The 20,983-nt window shown below is 35.9% G+C and overlaps 1 protein-coding gene and 2 pseudogenes across 1 annotated transcript; 1 reads left to right on the plus strand and 2 right to left on the minus strand.

Moving 5' to 3' along the window:
- The first annotated feature begins 1,324 nt into the window (after positions 1–1,324).
- Positions 1,325–14,914, plus strand: LOC145005546 (metacaspase-1-like). The gene is made up of 5 exons (XM_078964629.1): positions 1,325–1,795; positions 1,891–2,221; positions 2,440–2,551; positions 13,950–14,117; positions 14,603–14,914. The coding sequence occupies exons 1-5, from the start codon at positions 1,393–1,395 to the stop codon at positions 14,660–14,662; spliced, it is 1,074 nt and encodes a 357-aa protein (XP_078820755.1). The 5' UTR covers positions 1,325–1,392; the 3' UTR covers positions 14,663–14,914.
- A 2,544-nt stretch (positions 14,915–17,458) lies between these two features.
- Positions 17,459–17,576, minus strand: LOC145007627 (5S ribosomal RNA; annotated as a pseudogene).
- Positions 17,577–17,774: 198 nt separating this feature from the next.
- Positions 17,775–17,892, minus strand: LOC145007628 (5S ribosomal RNA; annotated as a pseudogene).
- Between the last annotated feature and the right edge of the window lie 3,091 nt (positions 17,893–20,983).

Here is a 20,983-nt window from a genome sequence, read left to right on the forward strand (position 1 = left end):
CTTAACCCTAATTTGCTAGTTGTGACAAATCTGTCTCAAAAGAAAGTATTTCTCAGTTCGTTGGTTGATTTATGTTTGCTTTGATGAGATTGAATCTGTGAATAAATGTGTCTTAAATGAATTTGATTTCTCTGAATTGGTTCTCAATCCAAATACTGAAAAAGGAATCCCAATTCATTTTTCCAAGAACAACATACGAATAACATATGTTTCTGATTTCTTCCCTGTTAAATTCAAGAACTGGAAATCATTCAATTTTTCAATGGTTGAGAGATCTGTGAATTATTCAGTTGTGAATCGTGTTTTGGTTGGGAGATATGTGGAGACAGATTATTTCGATTTTATTGATGGTGATTCTTTTGGGAGTGATTTTTCTTCAGGTGCACATCTAATGTCGTATTCCAATCTCTTGATAATCGTTGAGCACCATCGATGGAACATCAACAACCTCAGATCCAAGCATCGACGATTCTGGTAGTGGGGGAATATTAATCTCCAATCAGGCTATCTTTAAAGCATTCGTCAAAGCAACCCACGTATATATGGATTTTGATGATGCTCCTGGACTTCAATTCAAAGAGAGAGAGAGAGAGAGAGAGAGAGAGAGAGAGAGAGAACTCTTTTCTGTTAAATAGTTATATTTTAATTTTTTTTTAATAAGAAAAAACTTCATAAATGTTTCGTGGAGTAGTAAAATGACGAAAATTCTCTTCATTTAACGGTAAAAAGCTAACGGAATTTATCATAAGGATCAAGCATCAAATGTTTTAAAATCATAAGGACCGTTTGTGAGGTTTTTAAAACTTAAAGACTAAACTTTAGAATTTAAAATTTAGAAAGTTTTGTTGTATTCTTTTATATATCTTTTAAATTATGTCTATCTATTTCAATTATAAGTGTACGACACCATGTGCTCGGATTACATCGGTGATGACTGTGACTGAGTTACGTCATCTGCTTACACATCCTCCATTTTATCACTCGATTCCATCCTTACCACATCATCTCATCCTTTCACATTGGTCAATTTAACAATTGAACGCAACCATTGTCGGTTTGTCAAAACAAAAGTGTATCCATCTCTCGAAAGGAATTTCAAATGTGAAACTTTTATTAAACTCTATTATCTTTCAGAATATTATATCCTCAAAACTGATACTACGTATTATTTAAAAATAAATGTGAACCTGGTTCTGTCATTTACTTTCAAGAAGAATAAAGCTAGTCATTCCATTAATTATAACTCTAAACCAGATATTATCGAATATATTTAGGATATGGTGAGATACATAGCTACTTGGACTATAAAAACCGAAGAGACAAACCAATAAGAGTTGCAAGCATCCATACTTCATTCCACCTAGGTACTCTTCTAATTTGTACAACGCAAACATGTCAACTACAGAAAAACGCTGCAAAATATGCAGAAGGACCCTGGTTAAGTTGTCTAATTCACAATATGCACCATGTCCCGTTTGTGGGACTGTTAGCCTTTTTTACAGAAAGCTCAAGGTACCCGTTCTCAAACGAATTGAACAAATTACCAATGTAGTAGACGATCTTCAACGAAACCCCACTCAGACATTGTCGAGGTTACCACGTTTTTCTCAAATCAGTATCAAACAACAAACACAAACACCTCTGGCGCAAAAAAGGAAGAAGGCTGTTCTATGTGGTGTGACCTACAAAGGCCATAGCAAGAAACTTGAAGCCAGTGTTCATAATGTAAGGAGCATGCAACAACTACTTGTGAACAAACTGGGTTTTCTGAATGATTCAATCCTCGTCCTTACAGGTGCTTTTCGATCCACTTTGAAAGCCTCGAGTTAAACTTTAACTTCGTTCATGTGAAACATATCTAAGTTTGTGATAATGTAACTTTTTCTGCAGAAGAGGAATCCGATCGCTCTAGGATTCCAAAAAAACGTAACATACAAGAGGCATTACGCTGGCTGGTTGAAGGTTGTAAATCTGGGGACTCGTTGATATTCTACTATTCAGGGCATGCATGCAAAGTTCCTGATGAAGATGGAGATGAGATTGATGGGTATGATGAAGCGTTGTGCCCTCTTGACTATAGAGTGGCGGGAGTGATACTTGATGACGAAATCAATGCCACCATTGTAGCACCACTGCCTCATGGAGTAACACTTCATAGTGTTATTGACACTTGCTTTAGTGGAACTGTGCTAGATCTACCCTTTCTTTGCCAGATCAACCAGTCGGTGTTAATTTCCTTTTATTTACTCGATGGAAACACTTTTTGTCCCAGTTTTTTTATTACTGCCCACAATTCATTAAGAAAGAACATTGAGATGTTTAAATATAGTCAAACAATTCATTAAGGTGGATACTAATTAACGTTTTGGAAACAAGTTTTCATTGCTTTAGATGGAATTTCAAAAAAAAGTAACTTCGTGATGTTCTTTCATGGAGCAGGGATGGACTATATATGTGGGAAGAACACCAACTTATAAATAAAGGGACTCGTGGAGGCAAAGCACTGTGTATTAGTGCCTGTGCAGATAACCAGAACTCAGCGGATACATCGGTAATTATCATCTTCTTTACTACTCTTCCGCCAAAATAGTAAGTGTGTTGTACACTATATCATTTCCCACTTTACACAAAACATTAGGCATCCACATTAAGATCTATTAAGTTTAATGGATTCTTACATCAAGTTTCTATTTTGGGTACTATTTTAATATTAATTTCTAGATTGTATTGGAATCTACAAAATTCAATCGAATATATTTTTATATAATTTAATTTTGTTTTCATTAATTAGTGCGATAGGCATTAAAATCCAAATCTATTATATTTCAACTTGGCTTGCTATTATAGATGAGTTTAGTAGATTGATTGTCGTTCATTCAACAATTTTATTAAATTTTGCATTGTAGATGTTTTTTTTTTTTTTTTTAACGACAAGACTTTATTAAGAAAAGCGAGCGAGAAACTAGAAAAGAAAACAAAATTACACCCAATCTTCCCAATTCAAAGTTTTAAGCTCTTTCCCTCTATAATTTTTTTTTTGAAACGACAAATATAATCTACTCCTAAACTACACCTTAAATCCACATATGTCAACGACGGAACTTGAACCCTCAACCTCAAGTAGGAAGGGCATCACCGGATACCGTTAGACTATAAGTCCTTTGGTCTTTCCCTCTATAACTAATCCAAAGAAAAGATAAATACTTCACTTCGTTAGCTAACTGTAAAATGCCTTTTGACTTGCCTCTCAAACATAACTTATTCCTATAAGACCAAAGAGTCTATAGGAAGGCTCTCATAATAGCCTCATGAATGGCAGTTTCAAAATACCTTCAATTTAGGTTAACCGGACTAATGATCGAAGTGTGAAGAGAATTGCAAGACGCCAAAAAAGGAAGCTTCGTCCACCACCTACTCAAGTGGGCCATCAACTCTACATCGGTCGAACATGAGAGAAAAAGATGCACTTCATTTTCCATAACTATGTTACACAACAGACACAACATATTTGTAATCGTCATCCCCCTTCTGGTCGAGTTCTCTTTGGTGGGTAATCCCACTAACCTCCGTCTCCAAAAAAAAAATGTTAATCTTGCTCGTAACGACCTTGCTCCACACTATGGGAATAAGGACAAAAAACAAGAATATAATCAAAGGCTTTTCTAAAAGAGATAACAGTGAAGACACCATCACTCTCAAGAGCCCATCTCCATCCTTTATACGCCCGATTACCCTGTCGATACGCCATATTGAAAGAGAGAATTTAGATCTAGATTGTGAGGCACCAACATATCCCCGATACCACAAATAGTTTCAACGTTTGTTAGATGGCTTCTATTTCGATTCTTTTTAGTAAGAAAAGAAAATGAGAGACAAAAGAAATAAATTCAAAAGATACATGTTAAGCATAAGGCATACACAATACATACGATTATCCGCAATGGAAACATACAATAATTCCAATGTATTCATGCAATCTATAAGGATCTTGTAACATCCCAAAAACCATGACAAGTTTTTCATTTTATTAAAAATGTTTTCATTTAACCATAAGAGAATCAACCAATTTTTTCAAATCAAATACATAGAAATCAAAGTATCAAATTATATCTCAAACATAAATCAACATGATGATGTGTACGGTCACGTCTTCAAATTGTCATGATCATCTGAAGTACTTGGAAAATTGAAATCAACAACTGTAAGCCAAAACTTAGGAGTTCCCCCAAAATACCTCACACAACAACACATATACAATACATGCACATCGAACCCACAACCATAAAGATTGGATTGCCCTCGGGCCCATAACATGAAGGTTGGATTGCCTCTGAGCCCACATCATAAGAATGGATTGCCCCCGACCCTCAACTTATGACTGGATTGCTCCTGAGCCAGCATTATAAGACTATTTTGCCCAACCATCCCTTAGGTTATGACTCGATTGCTCCCGGGTTTTTGGCTTACAGCTCAAAACAATATATCCTCAACCCAACCATACTAAGAACTAAACACGAACCAATAATACGGGTAATCATACAGATCTACCAATATACGATATCCCCACAATATACCAACTTCCTATACATAATGACACATACTTTAATATAAAGTATAGTGAGAAAACTCATCTCTTAGGCTAGTAAGCAAACAACACAGATCTAGCAAATCAAAAATAGGTACTACTAGTCACATATACAATAATCAGGAACTAGGCCTCAAACTACAACCTAAGACCCTTAATTTGACCTAAAGTCAAACTTCGTCAAAGTTAATGGTTAACGATGAAAAGCCAACTTAGATGGACGCCACATCGTGACCAATCCTTGTCACATCGTGGAAGCCTCACAACAAAATAGTCGCAAAATTGGATAACGCTACGACGTGGAGGTTAATCTCCACGTCATGGGAATCGCCCATACCAACTTATTGCATTAATTTCTTAATCCCTCAAGTTATCCATCCATACAATCTGGAAGGCATTCCTACATCCAAAACATCATAAAAATTAGTGCTTTATAGTAATACATGTCCAATGCATGTCTAGAACTCAAACTAGGTCAAAATGGTTTAAATTGGGGTTCAAATCTAATAGAAGTATCCAAAGCCCTATAACTCTCTAGATCTACAACACCAAACCCCAAAATGATCTCAAGAATTCATAAAGTTTCTATTTTTATGAGACCTACTCATCCTAACTTTCCCAATCATGAAAATACTAGCGTGGAAGCTTACATCTAAAAGTTCAATGCATAAAGGTTGAGCTTGGACACTTACAATGGTCTGGAACAAGTACACAAAGATGATTAGAAGAGTTGCTTGTTGAATCAATACCCAAGTATTACCTTCTTCTTCAAATCACAAAAAATCACCATAAAACTCAAGAACTTCAACAATGGAGGATACGGTTTCAAAGAGAGATGAAGGGAGGTGATGGAGGATGAGGGTGTGCAAACCTTAGCCATCGCATTCCTTAAATAGGGGCACAAACCATGTAAATTAGGGTATATCATTAAATGGTTGGCATGTTGTAGCCATAGCCACATCATGGGACCTCATTCACCACGTCGTGGACACTAAATCTAAAACTTGGAGAATAAAATTTTTTAAGAGAAACAAACCAGAATCTTGGTGTTACAATTCTCCCCCACTTGAATTAGATTTTTTCCTTGAAATCATTCCTTACCGAGAACTCCTTAACACATACAAACTCCTTGTGGCTCTTCCAAGTCTACTTCCTACTATCAGCAAAAACCACCCAGAGTGACAAAATCTGCAATCACAAATAGAAAGATTTCTGAACCCAAGCGGAATCTAACAGAAGATCGAATTCATGACCGCAACAACCTGAACATAGCATCTAACCAACCTTGAGAAAACTAGCTCTTATCCTTAACTCAAAGGCTCTAAGGCTGTACCCAAAAACTCGGAGAACAAACCTGTCGTATATGTCAAACTTGTTGACCGGGAAACTCGCATGTCCACTTTTACCGAGTTCCTTACCAACCTTGCACCATCAAATGAATGAACTAAAGAATGTATTCCACAACTAACTGTTGTCTCTGACAACCACACTCACGGATGAACATAGACTCAAACAAAAGCCCAACAGTACAGACTAGCCTAGCCTAGCCTATACATCGACACAACCCTAGCAACCTTAAGTCTAAATAGAAGAATGACCAAACAGACCATGATAGGTCTGATTCTACCCATCGCAAATTTTAATTTCGCCTAAAAATTCTCAAGTACACACTTGACTTACTGGAAAGTCATCACTATCCCACCACTCCCACGAGTGTAACAATGTCAATCTAGAAGACAATCTTGGGAAATCACACTCCCAGATGCTCTGGAGTACAACCACTTAAAAAATCATCCAAGATTCCTACAAAAAACTTCATCATTGGCAACTCAACTCACTCAAATCTGTTCTCACAACCACACATAAAGATCCATTACGAAAACTCCACAAGGAACTGTTGATAACAATTGCGACTTTGCAACAAATCAAAATCTTACCATAATCTGACACAAACCCATCAACTATTGACCATCAGTAGTATTTCCATATTGCTCAAAATACCCAACTACACCAAAGACCAATAAATTACACTTGCAGATCTCCATGACACAACTGCCATCCCAACACATAAGTGAAATACACAATGCTTCAAGACACGTCGTGGCACTATCCAACCATTGGGATGAGAATCTTACGGTTCTTCACCGTTCTTTCTATCACCCAATCACAAACATGAATACTACCGACCAGCGCCTGATGGGCCTATGGGTACACGACCATCATCCTACCGTCCTGTAGGAACATAGTCAACTAACTAGGAAATGAGATAAACTGTTGAAGGCTTTGCCCCAACTTAAAAGTAAGAAATCAAATACGTACTATTCCAACCATATGTACTGAGGTTATCACACTCAGTCCCCTTACACTCCACAAGACGGTATTTTTAGGACTATTAACAATTCACATTTACCAACACAAAACTTCTTCAGGCCGAATGTGTTCCTTCTTTATCATGTCCTTACCTAAAGGGTGAAGTAACAACAAATTGGGAGAAATGCCAAACCTTAGCTGCTCACAAAAACATTCTTCTAATAATCAAAACAAGATCCCACACCTTGATTGAAACCGAACATATCCCACCAATTCCCAACGAACCTGTTAATACCTCTAAATTTGGAGAAAATTACAAAATTATCTAGAAATGCTGTCAGAAACCTGATCGGATTAACCCAAATACCAAACCTGATGGTGTGATTTTCCTAAATTGAACTCTGCGAAGTTCCGTGGTCAAACTCGAAAAACTGAATAACGTGGATTTGACTTCCAAGCTTCAAATAACCATGGATACCTTCCAAACTCGAGCCTACTAGAGACATTGATTCTACAACTAGAAAAAAAGAGTTCCTAAACAAATAGACCAAGATATATGCCTTATAAAACTTGAAGAAGGGTTGACACATCAATTTAACCTTCCTTTATTACTCCCTGGAGACCCTCGCACGACTCTTAGATGTTGATGAGGAATGAACTGACCAACCGACCAGAAATGGATCAATAACTAAATCCAATGACCCCAAAATGAAAATGCTCTTACCCAACTTTGAGGCTGACTGACAGGTCAATAGTTATCCATCTCAACCAAAGATGACCAACCTACATCGAGAGTTGATTGCGTTCTCTGTATCTAGTACCTAACTTAAGCAGAGCTCAACACTTGTTTGTCAAGATCCATGACGCTTCCAGGAAGGACAATGGACCACCACGAGGCTCCAACCCATCAACTTTTTTCTAAGAGAATAACATATGCATTCTTGAAGACATAAGTTTGAAGACAACTTGCTCTATACTCACAACTACACTAGAAAACCTCGTTACCATGAGTACTCCAATGGTATCCCAACTTTGTCACTTTCAGAAACAATAACCCTACACTAAAACCTTGCATACTTGAATTGTAGGTTCCCTCGTCCCACTATGCTGAACCCACAAAAACTGGGTAAACCGATAATCTTCCAAGAAGAATATCCTGTTCTCCCCCACTATACCTATTCTCCCCCACTTAGGGTCTAAACTACTATTGATTGACGCATGCAATCCCAAAGCCTCACACCAGCTTGACCAAGTACTCACCAACATTGAATCTCAGTATGTAAAATGGCATATGAAGATCATTTGAATAGTGACATAACAATCATAAAGAAATCCTGAGCCTTAGATGGAGACATCAGAAGCCTTTCTAACATCGTCATCATAATCTTAGAGAAATCGATCATAATACCATTTGATTGAAAAGGAATCCTATGAACAAAACTCCGTGAAACAATAACTTGCATTAGAAGAATTCATCCACAATCTTATCCTCCTCTGGAGCTTCAAGAACCCCTTAAAGATTCTCAATTAATAGCTCCGAAGAATTCAACATATCAATAGAACTCTCCTTTACGAGTTAGAACATCTCGATCCTCCTTGGACACGCCTGATATTTTCAAAACTATGCCACCTATCCGACTTGAGATGTAGTCTTCACCTAGTCGAACGAACTAAAAGAATGGTCAAGTATCAGACATTCCCTTGCTGAAAGATGAAAATGATTCACCACGAATCAAACCATACCCCCTTACGACAAAAACAGACATTGAGAACACTGCAACAAATCATTGTGCCAAACCATGCTATCTACCCTAAACCATCTGCTTAGAATCCCCGTGTTTTCCTTGATTCGAGTATGGATCCTATGTTTCAAGTAGTACAAGCCCAATATTACTTTCCATATTTATCCATACTTTCCTTAAGAATCATCCCGAATCCTATAAGTCACTTCCTAATGACCATTCTCATAGATCCTCGCGCTAGACATCATACTAAGGTACTTCCTAGGCTCCCTTAGGATTCCATATCCCATATAAGCACGCTCTAACACTATTCCTTAGTCAATCTAGAGCCCTACCTCACCGTGCACTCAACCGTAGAGGAAACTTCTACAAATTCCAATTAACCATCTTAGGAATACAATTAGATGCAACATAAATTAAACAATCTTTCGATTGAAAGATCCTGCCCTACAACAGTTTGACTCAAACAAGAGTTGCACAATAGAATTGAATCAAATAATCTTATATTATTTAATCCTTGTGACATGCAACCCAACATATTCACATAATACTTAATTAACATCAATATAGGCCTCGCATAACACAAAGCAAGCAACATTCGAGCACCGAAACCGATTGGCAACAAGACATCATAAAGATCAGGAAAATCCTTACATGAAATTCCTAACCACTAGGCCCAAGCAACTAGGATACCCATACATCCTATATCAACTTTCTCAAGAGTAACTAACAATTCCTTACTTGCTGAATTAGTAACAACCCAACTCACTCATGAAAATTCCACTAACCCTGCAATCGGCTTGTGTATACTAATCATACATAATACTAGATTCGATAGACAATAGAATAATTAATCCTACCCTATGTCCAAAACTAGACAAGGAATAAGAAATAAGGGTAAATCAAACATTCTCAGGCTATAAAATATTACTTATGTACAACCATGATGCATACACTAAAAAACTATAGTAATATGTCAGTCTCATATATCATACCAAGAAATCCTCTAGGCTATCATGCAACATAAATCTGACAATTCTATTAGCAATTTCCTGAAAATCCCTAACCTATAATATCACATGCATTTCTAACATATCATCAATACACATAGAACAAGTGTGGATTTCTTAGGAAATAACTTTCCTTAGGATCCGACTGATTATACACATCACATCCTCTCCATTGATCATTTTAAAATTAATTCTGAAAAATATTTTGTAGATCCATAGTTTGAGTCTAAAATCACACAAACGTTCATCCAATTCTTTCAAACTAGAGCCATGATACCAGCTTATAACATCCCAAAACCATGAATTGTTTTTTTAATTTTTATTAAAAAGATTTTGCTAAACCATAAGATAACCAACCATTATTTTCAAATCAAATCCCTAGAAATAAGAGAATCAAATAATCTCTTAAACATAAATCAATAGGAAGATTTTTACGATAACGCCTTCGCCTTGCCTTGATCATCTAAAGTACTTGAAAACATTGAAATCAACAAATATAAGCCAAAACTTAGTGATTTCCCCAAAAGTACCCTACATAACAATACATATACAATGCATACACACCAAACACACAACCATATAGTTTGGATTCCCCCGGGGCCCATAACAAGAAGACTGGCTTTCTCTGAGCCCACAACATATGACTGGATTACACTACCGACCCTCAACTTATGACTAGGTTGCTCCCGATCCTGGAACATAAAACTGGATTTCCCTCTTGACCTTCATCTTATGACTGGATTGCACACCGTTTTTTGGCTTATAGTACAAAGAAGTAAATCCTCAACCCAACCATAATATGAACTAAACAATAACCAACAATACATGTAATAATACAGATCTACTGATATACCATATCACTACACTATGCCAACTTCCTACACATAAGGACAGATGCTGCAATACAAGGTATAGTGAGAAAACTCACCTAATAGGCTAGCAAACAAATAATATAGCTCTAGCAAATCCAAAACATGTACTTTTGGTCACTTATACAACAATCAAGAACCAAGTCTTAAAATACTATCCAAAACCCTCAATTTGACCTAAAGTCAAACTTGGACAAAGTCAACAGTTATCGATCAAAAGTTAACCCAGATGGCTGCCACATTGTGACCAATCCTTTCCACATCGTGGTAGACTCACGACAAGATAGTCGTGAAACTGCATAACGCCACAGCATGGAGGTCAATCTCGACATCATGGGAATCGCCCAAACCAACTTATTACATTAAGCTCTTAATCTCTCCAGTCATCCATCCATGCATTTCAGAAGGTATTATTACATCCAAAACATCATAAAAATTGATGCTATACTGTCATGCATGTCCAATGCGTCTATAGAATTCAAACTAGATCAAAATGGTGTAAAATGGGGTTCAAATCTCATAAAAGCAACCAACACTTCGTAACTCTCTTGATCTACAACACTAGACCCCAAAATGATCTCAAGAATTCATAAAGTTGCTAACTTTATGAGATCTATTCATCTAAAATTTCCCAATCATGAAAATACTAGCATGAAAGCTTACATCTAGAAGTTTAATGCATAAAGGTTGAGCTTGGACACTTATAATTGTCCAAAACAAATGCACAAAGATGATTAGGAGAGTTACTTACTGAATCAATTCCTAAGGATCACCTTCTTCTCCTTCTTCTTCAAATCACCACAAAAATCAAGAACTTCAACAATGAAGGATAGGGTTTGAAGGAGGGAGGAAGGGAGGTGATGGAGGCTAAGGGTGTGCAGATCTTAGCCATGAAATTCCTTAAATAAGGGAGCAAACCCCAAAAATTGTAGTTTTTCATTAAATTGATGCCACATCATGGCCATCAGGTGGCAACGTTGTAGCGCCCACTAAACCTTCACGCACCTTCTGGCCATGGCCATTTCGTGAGACCCCATTCACCATGTTGTGGCCACCAAATCTAAAACTTGTTGAATAAAACTTTTTAAGAGAAACATATCAGAATCTTGGTGTTACAAATATCAGTTTCATTATATTATCACAACTACGAGAGTAATAATAAACATTACATACCTCTTTATTAGCTAGAAACCTCCTTACTTGAAACCTAGTTCTTTTCACCATTGTTTGGATGTAAGGACTCAAGTAGAATCCCTATAATAGCTCACACCCAAGAAAACCACTTGAACAAAATGATAAAACCCTAGGAGAGGGAAGTGATATCAAAACATGCTACAATCCTTAGAAGGGTTAATAATTTTTATCCACTTCAGGAAGAGGAAGGGAAGAACAAAATTTTTAGCAAGAAATGAGCATCTAGGGTTTGACTCATAACTTCCTATTTATAGACTTTAGTTGCTTAATCCCAAAGCAACTCCAAAATCCTGATAGGGCTTATCTGCTTTCTTCCAACCTTATCCCTTGGGTTCTGGAATGTTATGATTAATTAAAGTTTTTTTATTAATTAACATTCAATGCCTTTAATTAATTCCATATTAATTATAAAATAGTTTCTAATTAATTTATCACAATATGATAAATTAACAAACTAATTTCTCGTATATTTTTTTTGTCTTTTAATTGCTCAAAAGAGTCTTAAGGACAACCCAAAATAATCATGTTATTATTAGAAATGTTACTAATAGTTGGGTCATTGGACATTTTTTCCAACATTGACACATCATTATTTAACTCTCCAAATAATTTTTCTCAAGTTTTTTTTACAATGCATTTAATTATATAAAGTTCCGTGGAATATATATTTAATAATTAAAAGGTTTATTTTCCTATTGAAAAATTCAATGATCATTGAACTTCATATACATTGGTTGCTAACATAACATTCCACAATTATGAATGTCAATTAAGCATGCCAATACATTCAACTATTTCATTAAACTATGCATTATAGGATGTAGGAACGAAAATCATAAACATTAGTGATTAAGAACGACAAATATTGTTGCAACACATATTGTTTGTTAGTGTCCTTTCGTCGTTTTTCAGTTAAGGTTATAGCCTCAAACACGCTACCAACTATGTATTTGTTTTAGGGTAAACTTCACAAAAGTTCTTACATTTGGACATTGTATTCAATTAAATCCTAATACTTGTTTGAGCAATTAGGCTAAAAAAACTTGCATTTGTTTTCATGTTTGGGTTTTTACATGTTAAACCAATAGCCACCAATCCAATATGCAATTTTTTTAATAAATATGATCAAAATTTAAGGTTTTATTTATTTATTTATAAAAAAATGATTATTATAATATTATCTTACAATCTCAGTATATTCTTTGTGCTTGATGAATTGCATTATCTTAATTTAATATTATGATATTCTCATTGTGATGGAGAATATCCTTTCATGTTAATTTCCTTCTTCTAAATATAACATTGATTATAGTTTTCTGACAAATGATATCAACCAAAGCTTTTCAAGATCGGGATCATATATAACATTGTTTTCCGCTTTGTAAAATCATGATTGTAATTAAGATCAATTCGAGGGTAGTTTGATCCCATCAAAAACGTTTTCAAACATAATAAATATATTTCCTATTTCATCTACCAATTAACACTTTAGTTCACAATAATTACTTTAAAAAATTAAAAATACATCTCTAATACATTATTTAAAAATAAAATTCAAAAGGTGTTTCTAAGGTTCATATTGGATGCATCTAGTTAGTCCGAAACAAATATTAGATTTTTAGAGAAAATTTAAAGTTAATGAACTTAAAATCGATATTCTGATCTTATGATCCGGTCTTATGATCATAATTATATCTTACCCAAAAACGATCAAAGTATGATCATGATTATTTTACATAGATATGATGATCAAATCATACGATCATATGATCAAAATCATGATTTTAACAAAATTGATATCATTTGTTTGGGAAATGTTATTATTATTATTATTATTATTATTATTTTCTAAATATAAATTTTTGTAGCTTTTTGATTATTATTTTTACTTTAAAGAAAATATTGTACGATAATATCATCCATCAAATACAGTAATACAATAGGATAATAGTATCATAATATTTTATATCACATAAATATTACATTAAGATTTTAGTAAGATAAAATATTGAAACTAATTTTTTTTTTAAAAGATATATATTACAAAAAAACCTAAATTTTTTATATCCTATTTATAAAAAAGTGCTCATACTCTATCCATGACCAGTTTACTGGGTAAAAATTTTGAATATGTAAAATTATAAGTTTTTTGGGCTTAATTGCTAAAAAAAAAAATATATTTTTAACAGACTTAATTGAATTTGATGTAAAAAATATTAATATAAGGACATTTATGCAGGCTTTCACAGGCAATGCTATAGGTGCATTAACTTTTAGCTTCATCCAAGTTATTGAAACCGAAAGCAAATTGACATATGGAAGGTTACTTAGCTCAATACGGAAAAAAGTCCATTACGCTCAACAAATGGTTGGGCGGTTTGTACCATTTGCATCTTCTATGTCTCAGGTATTTCTCACCTTATTGGAATCCAAAAGGTGTTACTTATCAGAATACAAATATTCTTTGTGTAAGCATATATTTATCTAAGGGGCCATGCATGAAACATTAGGAGCATGGGACTCAATGCGATTGGAAGCCACTTTTAAAAATTAGTATGAAGTAAGATGATATGGTGTGCACGTTGCAGCGTGTAGGTGTGTGGCATTACTCTAGGCGGTTGAAATGAACCCTAAGGTTTAGATATTGTTAGTTTCCCAAGTAACCTAAATTTTCCAACACCAAATAATAGTTCACTCGCACTTCCCACAACTGCATATAATGGAACTGTTCACAAGGAACATATTTTGCATGCATGCTTTTTCAAATCAAATACTTACTAACAAATGGTAAGTTTTGAATAGAATATTTAGTAAAGCATCTGTATAAGTAGTATGGTTAATTATATATAAGTTTGTGCTGATTGCTTACATTATGGAGTTTGGACTATGTAGGAGCCTCAACTATCATGTTCAACAAGATTTGAGATTTATTCGGAGCCTGTTATGATGTAATATATAATTCTACCGGAGATTAGATGGAAATAAGAAGAATAATTTATGAAAATTTACTACTAAGTTGTTAAGATTTAAGCTAAGCTTGGAGGTCTTATCTGTAATTGAGTCATATTCTGGTAGTTACTCTGCCAAACTATCATCTTTCAAAAGGTCAAACCGGCATTTCAAAAGGTGCAACGGTTTATGGTATGTTTCTAGTATTCAATGGTATGAATGCAATGAACAAATATATGAGTAATGCTTGTATAATATGGTTATTTTGTGATGTTTAGTATCTTTGGTTAGTGTAAAACACACTGTAGAAAGTTGGCTAAGTCAAGGAAAGTAAAAGTGTTTATAATGTACTAGTTTTGTGAATGTAAGTTTGGGACCAACAAGGATCCAGAAGATTGTTTTAATTAGGACACTATATGATACTTTAAGCACATCAAAAAATAATCAGGCAGAAAACCCCAAAGTAACATTTCAAAATGTTAATATTCGGTTTTGCACGACAAGAGCTTGCCCAATAAGGATTTGGGATTTACCCAATAACAATGCAAAAAAAAAATAAAAAGAAATAAATCTCTAGGTGTTTAGATGGTAACATGTGTATGCCGATGAAAAATTTGTGCTCAGCCCACACTCCAACCCTAGAATTGGGTTTTCACATATTCACTTTGTTAACCAACATATTAAAATAGAATTCTATCACATTTCATTCGGTTACAACTCCAAGGTTGTGGGAAAACGTCTCAATGCGTTCCATGGCGCGAGGCGTGATGTAGCCGTTACGAAAACGTCCAAGGTGGGTTTATGAGTCGTGACGCCCAAATAACGTGTCAAGGCGCGCCTTATCGCGTTATGACGCGAGTTTTTTTTTCAAGGCGACGGTTTTTTTTGTCGTTTTTTTGTTTTTTTTATCGGGTCTAAAATAAATAAGTTTTTGTAAACTTTTTTCTATTAGATATTAATATAACATTTCTAAAAACTTCATATATTTGATAAAATTCAATAATTATATGATTTATATCTTTTAATGTATATAATATAGTCACGCCTTAAACAAAACGTCATGGCTTGCCAAGGTTTGTCATGACTTAACTTTTACCTTGCCGCCAAGTCACACCTTACGTTATTTAGAACCTTGGTCTGAATTGTGGCTACTTTGGAAGTAGTCCTATTTGCCCATAGGACGAAAGGAAGCTCTTCTACCCATTTCCCTTTCTTTTCATCTAGCCTTTTCTTCAAGTTGTTTATTATGATCTTGTTGCTAGATTCTGCTTGACCATTAGCTTGGGGATGAATAGGAGTGGACATTATCATTTTGATTCCCTAACTCGTGCAAAATTATCTTGTCCTCTTGCTTATGAATTAGGATCCATTGTCACATATAACTTCAACAGGGATCCCGAATCTGGTCAAGATATTACGTTTAATAAATGAGACTACCTCTTTGTATCTAACCTGAATGAAGTCTTTGGTTTCGATCCACTTCGAGAAGTAATCAGTCATCACCAACATGAATACTTTTCCTCCTTGAGTTATTGGTAATTTTCCTACTATATCCATTGCATATTTCTTGAATATCCATGTAGAGATAATAGAATGTAGAGTTCCGCCAGTTGATGTAGGATGTTGCTATGTCTCTGGAAAGCATCACACATTTAAGCATGTAGAAATGAATCTTTCTTCATGGTTGGACAATAGTATCCTATTCTCAATACCTTGGTGCATAAGGATATGCCTCCAGTGTGATTTCCACAGTCTCCCTCATGTATGTCCTTCAAGACTTCTACAGCTTCAGGATCTTCCAAGCATCTGAGTTATGGACCTGCCATAGACTTTTTATAAAGTTTACCTTGGATTATTATGAATCTTGAGACTCTTGTTTTGAATGCTCTTTTGCTTTTTTCTTCTGTTGGGATCGTGCCATTTTGGAGATACTCCATAATGGGTTGGATCCATGATTGTGGGCTTCTTTGAGTATCCTGTTCATCAGGATCCCTTTGTGGAGGGATTTGAGGGTCAAGATCTCCAATGGCTAGTACAGTTATTAGTTTTTCAGGATCATTGGGTTTGTCGGAAAAGGCTTCTATAGCTGGAGTTATTATGTAGCTTATAAGGATATTCGTTTATGGTGGGATCCTTAGGGAGGATCCTACGTTGGCTAATGCGCCTACTTCTGTGTTTTCTTTTCTAGGAACATGGGTTAGGGTAAAATTTTCAAAATCAGAGGCTAATTTTTTGTGGATCTCAAGGTGTATTACTAATCTTTCACCTTTCACTGCATAAGATCCATTGAAGTGTTTAGTTAATAATAAAGAATCAACAAATACTTGAAGATCCTTGATTTGAAGATCCTTAACCATTTATAGTCCCATGATGAGTGCTTTATATTTGGCTTCACTGTTGGTTGTGTTGAATTCAAAACTAGCTACCTGGGGTAGGATGTCCCCCCTTGTGGTGATTTTAGTATGATCCCTAGCCCGGTTCCTTTTTAGTTTGAAGTTTCATCCGTGAACAACATCCATTTTCCTAAGTGTTCATCTTCTAGGAGTTGTTTAGTTTCAATGTCTATTTCGTTTTGTAGATCATCACTAAAGTCAGCCACAATGTTTACTAATGTTTGTGACTTTTTGGTAGATCTTGGCTCATATTTGATGTCAAACATGCTTAACTTCATTGACCATTTTGCCATCCTTCTTGACATCTCTAGTTTTCTCATCACATTCTTAATAGGATAATTAGTTTTCACATGTATAATATTGTAACATCCCCCTCTGGCACATATCACAATATTGTCCGCTTTGGGCTACTCGGCACGAGGACTTCCCAGGGGGTCACCCATCCTGGTACTACTCCCGCCAGAGCACGCTTAACTGCAGAGTTCTTATGGGATCTGCTGCCCTCACGGCTTTAAAACGCGTTGTGACAAGGAAGGTATCCACACCCCTTTATAAGGAAATGTTTCGTTCTCCTTCCAAGCAGATGTGGGATTAGATCTAACCCACTTTCACCCCTCATTATAGGGTTCGACGTCCCTGTCGAACACATCGACCCGTGCCCTAGCTCTGATACCATTTGTAACATCCCCCTATGGCACGTATCACAATATTGTCCGCTTTGGGCTACTCGGCACGAGGACTTCCCAGGGGGTCACCCATCCTGGTACTACTCCCGCCAGAGCACGCTTAACTGCAGAGTTCTTATGGGATCTGCTGCCCTCACGGCTTTAAAACGCGTTGTGACAAGGAAGGTATCCACACCCCTTTATAAGGAAATGTTTCGTTCTCCTTCCAAGCCGATGTGGGATCAGATCTAACACACTTAATTATAACGCCCGTAGATTCGGGCTAGTCAATTTAGAGACGATAGGCGTCAAAAATGAATTTTTGATGAAAGATTATTTAGAATGAATAATCTTAACTAAGTTATAGTATATGTTACAAGGTTTCCGTACATATAAAGAACGCCGAAATCTGAGTTATAATGAAGAAGTTATGACCTGTTGAAGTTTCGCGACAGAACCGGCACGACACAGCGCGACCTAAAAAGTGAATTTACGTTAGAGTGATATTTAGCCTTAGCAATCTAAATGAAAGTCGTAGAATACGTTAAACCATGAGCGTGCATAAAAAGAACGCCCAAATCTGACTTCGTATGAGGAAGTTATGATTTTTCGAAGTTTCGACTTAGCAGTATGTAGCCCGAATGCTCGATTTGAGACCGAGCGGTTTTTAGCCGAAACAATCTAAATGAGAATTGAAGATCTCATTAATTGTAGTAAAACGATAAAAAGATAGGAGAAAACGGACGTCGGATAAAGAAGTTATGATTTTATAACGGAGTTTTCTTGTCCCGGCCTACTAAAAATAAATAATATATATATAAATTCAAAATTAGCCGACGGAGTCTAAACGAAAGTTGTAGATCGTAGTCTCACCTTCGTGTGGATATAAAGAACACCGACAACAGAGATCGTATGCAAAAGTTATGCAATTTAGAAGTTCGACGAGTCAATTACGCCCAGCGTAATTTGAGTACGCCCAGCGTACTCAGTCGGATGCAACTTGTCTGACCAATACTCGAGTGCCACCAGTCGACGCACGCAATGATGTCAAAGTACGCCCAGCGTAACTCGAGTACGCCCTGCGTAACTCGAGTACGCCCTGCGTAACTCGAGTACGCCCTGCGTAATCCCAGACCCTCAGCCTATAAATAGAACTCGAAATCAGCCATTTTCTCTTGTTCAAACTCTTTCTTCTCTCTAGTTTTTGCCTCGTTTTGCGTGCCGTTTATACCCCAAATCCCCGGTAATATTCCCGAGCCCCGAAGCAAGTCCCGAGGCCCCAAAGATCCCGAGAAGTGCAATTCCCAATCCGAAGCTCTGCCGGATTTTTTGTGAAGATCTTCCAGATCTACTGAAGAATACTACTTCTACAAGCCGTAGTGCTGTCCGATCATCTTCTGATCAAGTGAGTGTGTATTTACTTTCTTCTAACGCATAATTATGAAGTATTTTATACGAAATACGTGTTATGTGTATATATATTGTGGTTTATATGTTTGAGTGTGCGGTTACTCTCTTCTAAACACATAAATGTAAAGCATTAGCTATGAAATACGTGCTATGTGTTATATATTAATTGTCTATATGAGATGGGCTTGGAATTGATGTTTTTATATGGGTGTTAAATGATTTAAACTATATATGTAATTTATATCTACAAATATGTTGGGTAGAACATGGGTAAATGAAATAGTTGATGTGTGTTGAACGAATGTGATAAGAGAAAGGTGAGGATATAATGGTGATGATAATTAGGTGATGAGAAACAGGTGATGATAATTAGGTGATGAAAAAATAGGTGATGATAGAAAGGTGATGATAATCAAGTAATGATAAATATGTGATTTGAGATGAGAGGAGATACTATAACCTTGACCGGCGATGTGGAAATTTGGCGATGTAGTCATCTACCAGAGTATAGATGGCGACCACGGACTATTCTAGATGACCCCGTGGAAACACCAGCAGGCTCATAACCTGTAGGTGATGAATTACGAGTCCAGGCAATGTTGTGGCTATGCATTCATGCGATGATACTCTAACCCTTACTATGAATTACGAGTCCAGGCGATGTTGTGGCTATGTATTCATGCGATGATAGTCTAACCCTTATTATGACTTACTAGTCCAGGCGATGTTGTGACTATGTATTCATGCGATGATCCTTAGGAAAAAGTCCTTAGGAACAAACATACAAGGAAATGTGATGTAAGGAGATGAGAGGTAAATATGATGTAGGAGATGACCCTTAGGATAATTCCTTAGGGAAGGTACTTAAGAAATAAATGGAGATAACGGGGATGGGTAATTGGGTTGATTGTTTGATGATTGAATATAATAATTATATTATTGTGGGTTGAAAACCCTATATGCTCACCAGGCTCCCAAGCCTGACCCACTCAGTTTAATTCTATGACAAGTATCGATACAAAGCTGCTTTGCACTAAGTGATTAAAGGAGATGTAAATCATTAGTGTAATTGAATGTAAGTTCTGTTTATGCTTATATGTCTGTATCGGAACATGACATCCCGAGGTTTTATTATTAAATGAAAATACATTCTCTTTGAGAAATGTTTTGATAAGTTATTATCATATCTTGTTTTGGGAACAAATTCTGCAACCATTTTCTTTAAAAGATTACTCTTATTTTATAAAACAAAGCATAAACAAATCGGTCTTTTCTGGCCGTGAAAATGGGGATGTCACAGTTGGTATCAGAGCATTAGTTTAAGCGAACTAGGAAATTGTAGGAAATTTCTAGACTTAAACTTAGAATGCTAAGTAATGATTGTGAGGAGTGTGTCTAAAATATGTTAGGTAGTACACCTAAATTGATACAAGCACTAGTTTATTTTAGGAGTGATGCCTAAAATGCTTTTATGTGCTAAATGTTATATGTTGCCATATATGATATTATTTGTTCGGATCTATAGTCTATTGCCGACCGGATCTTGAAACCTTATGTGTGTAGGATTCTAAGCGTACGTCTACGATATTAGAACTAGCATTTAAACGTTTCGGAGTGATAAGGATGATTTGAATATCTATCGTGAATAAGGATCTAATTTAACCTTATTCGATGTATAGATCAAAAATGACAAGAACCAGGAGTGGAGCTGGAAACGTGAACGAAAATAGGAATCAACCACCTGTGGTTGAGCGAGTAGCTGTTGTAACAGCAACACCTGAACAAATTACAATGGCTGGAGTGCGAACCATGATTCAAGCCATGATGGCTGAACAAAAGGAGGAAATGAGACAATT

The sequence above is a fragment of the Lactuca saligna genome, chromosome 7 (genome assembly GCF_052625555.1).
Source record: "Lactuca saligna cultivar CGN05327 chromosome 7, ASM5262555v1, whole genome shotgun sequence".
Taxonomy (NCBI): Eukaryota; Viridiplantae; Streptophyta; class Magnoliopsida; order Asterales; family Asteraceae; genus Lactuca; species Lactuca saligna.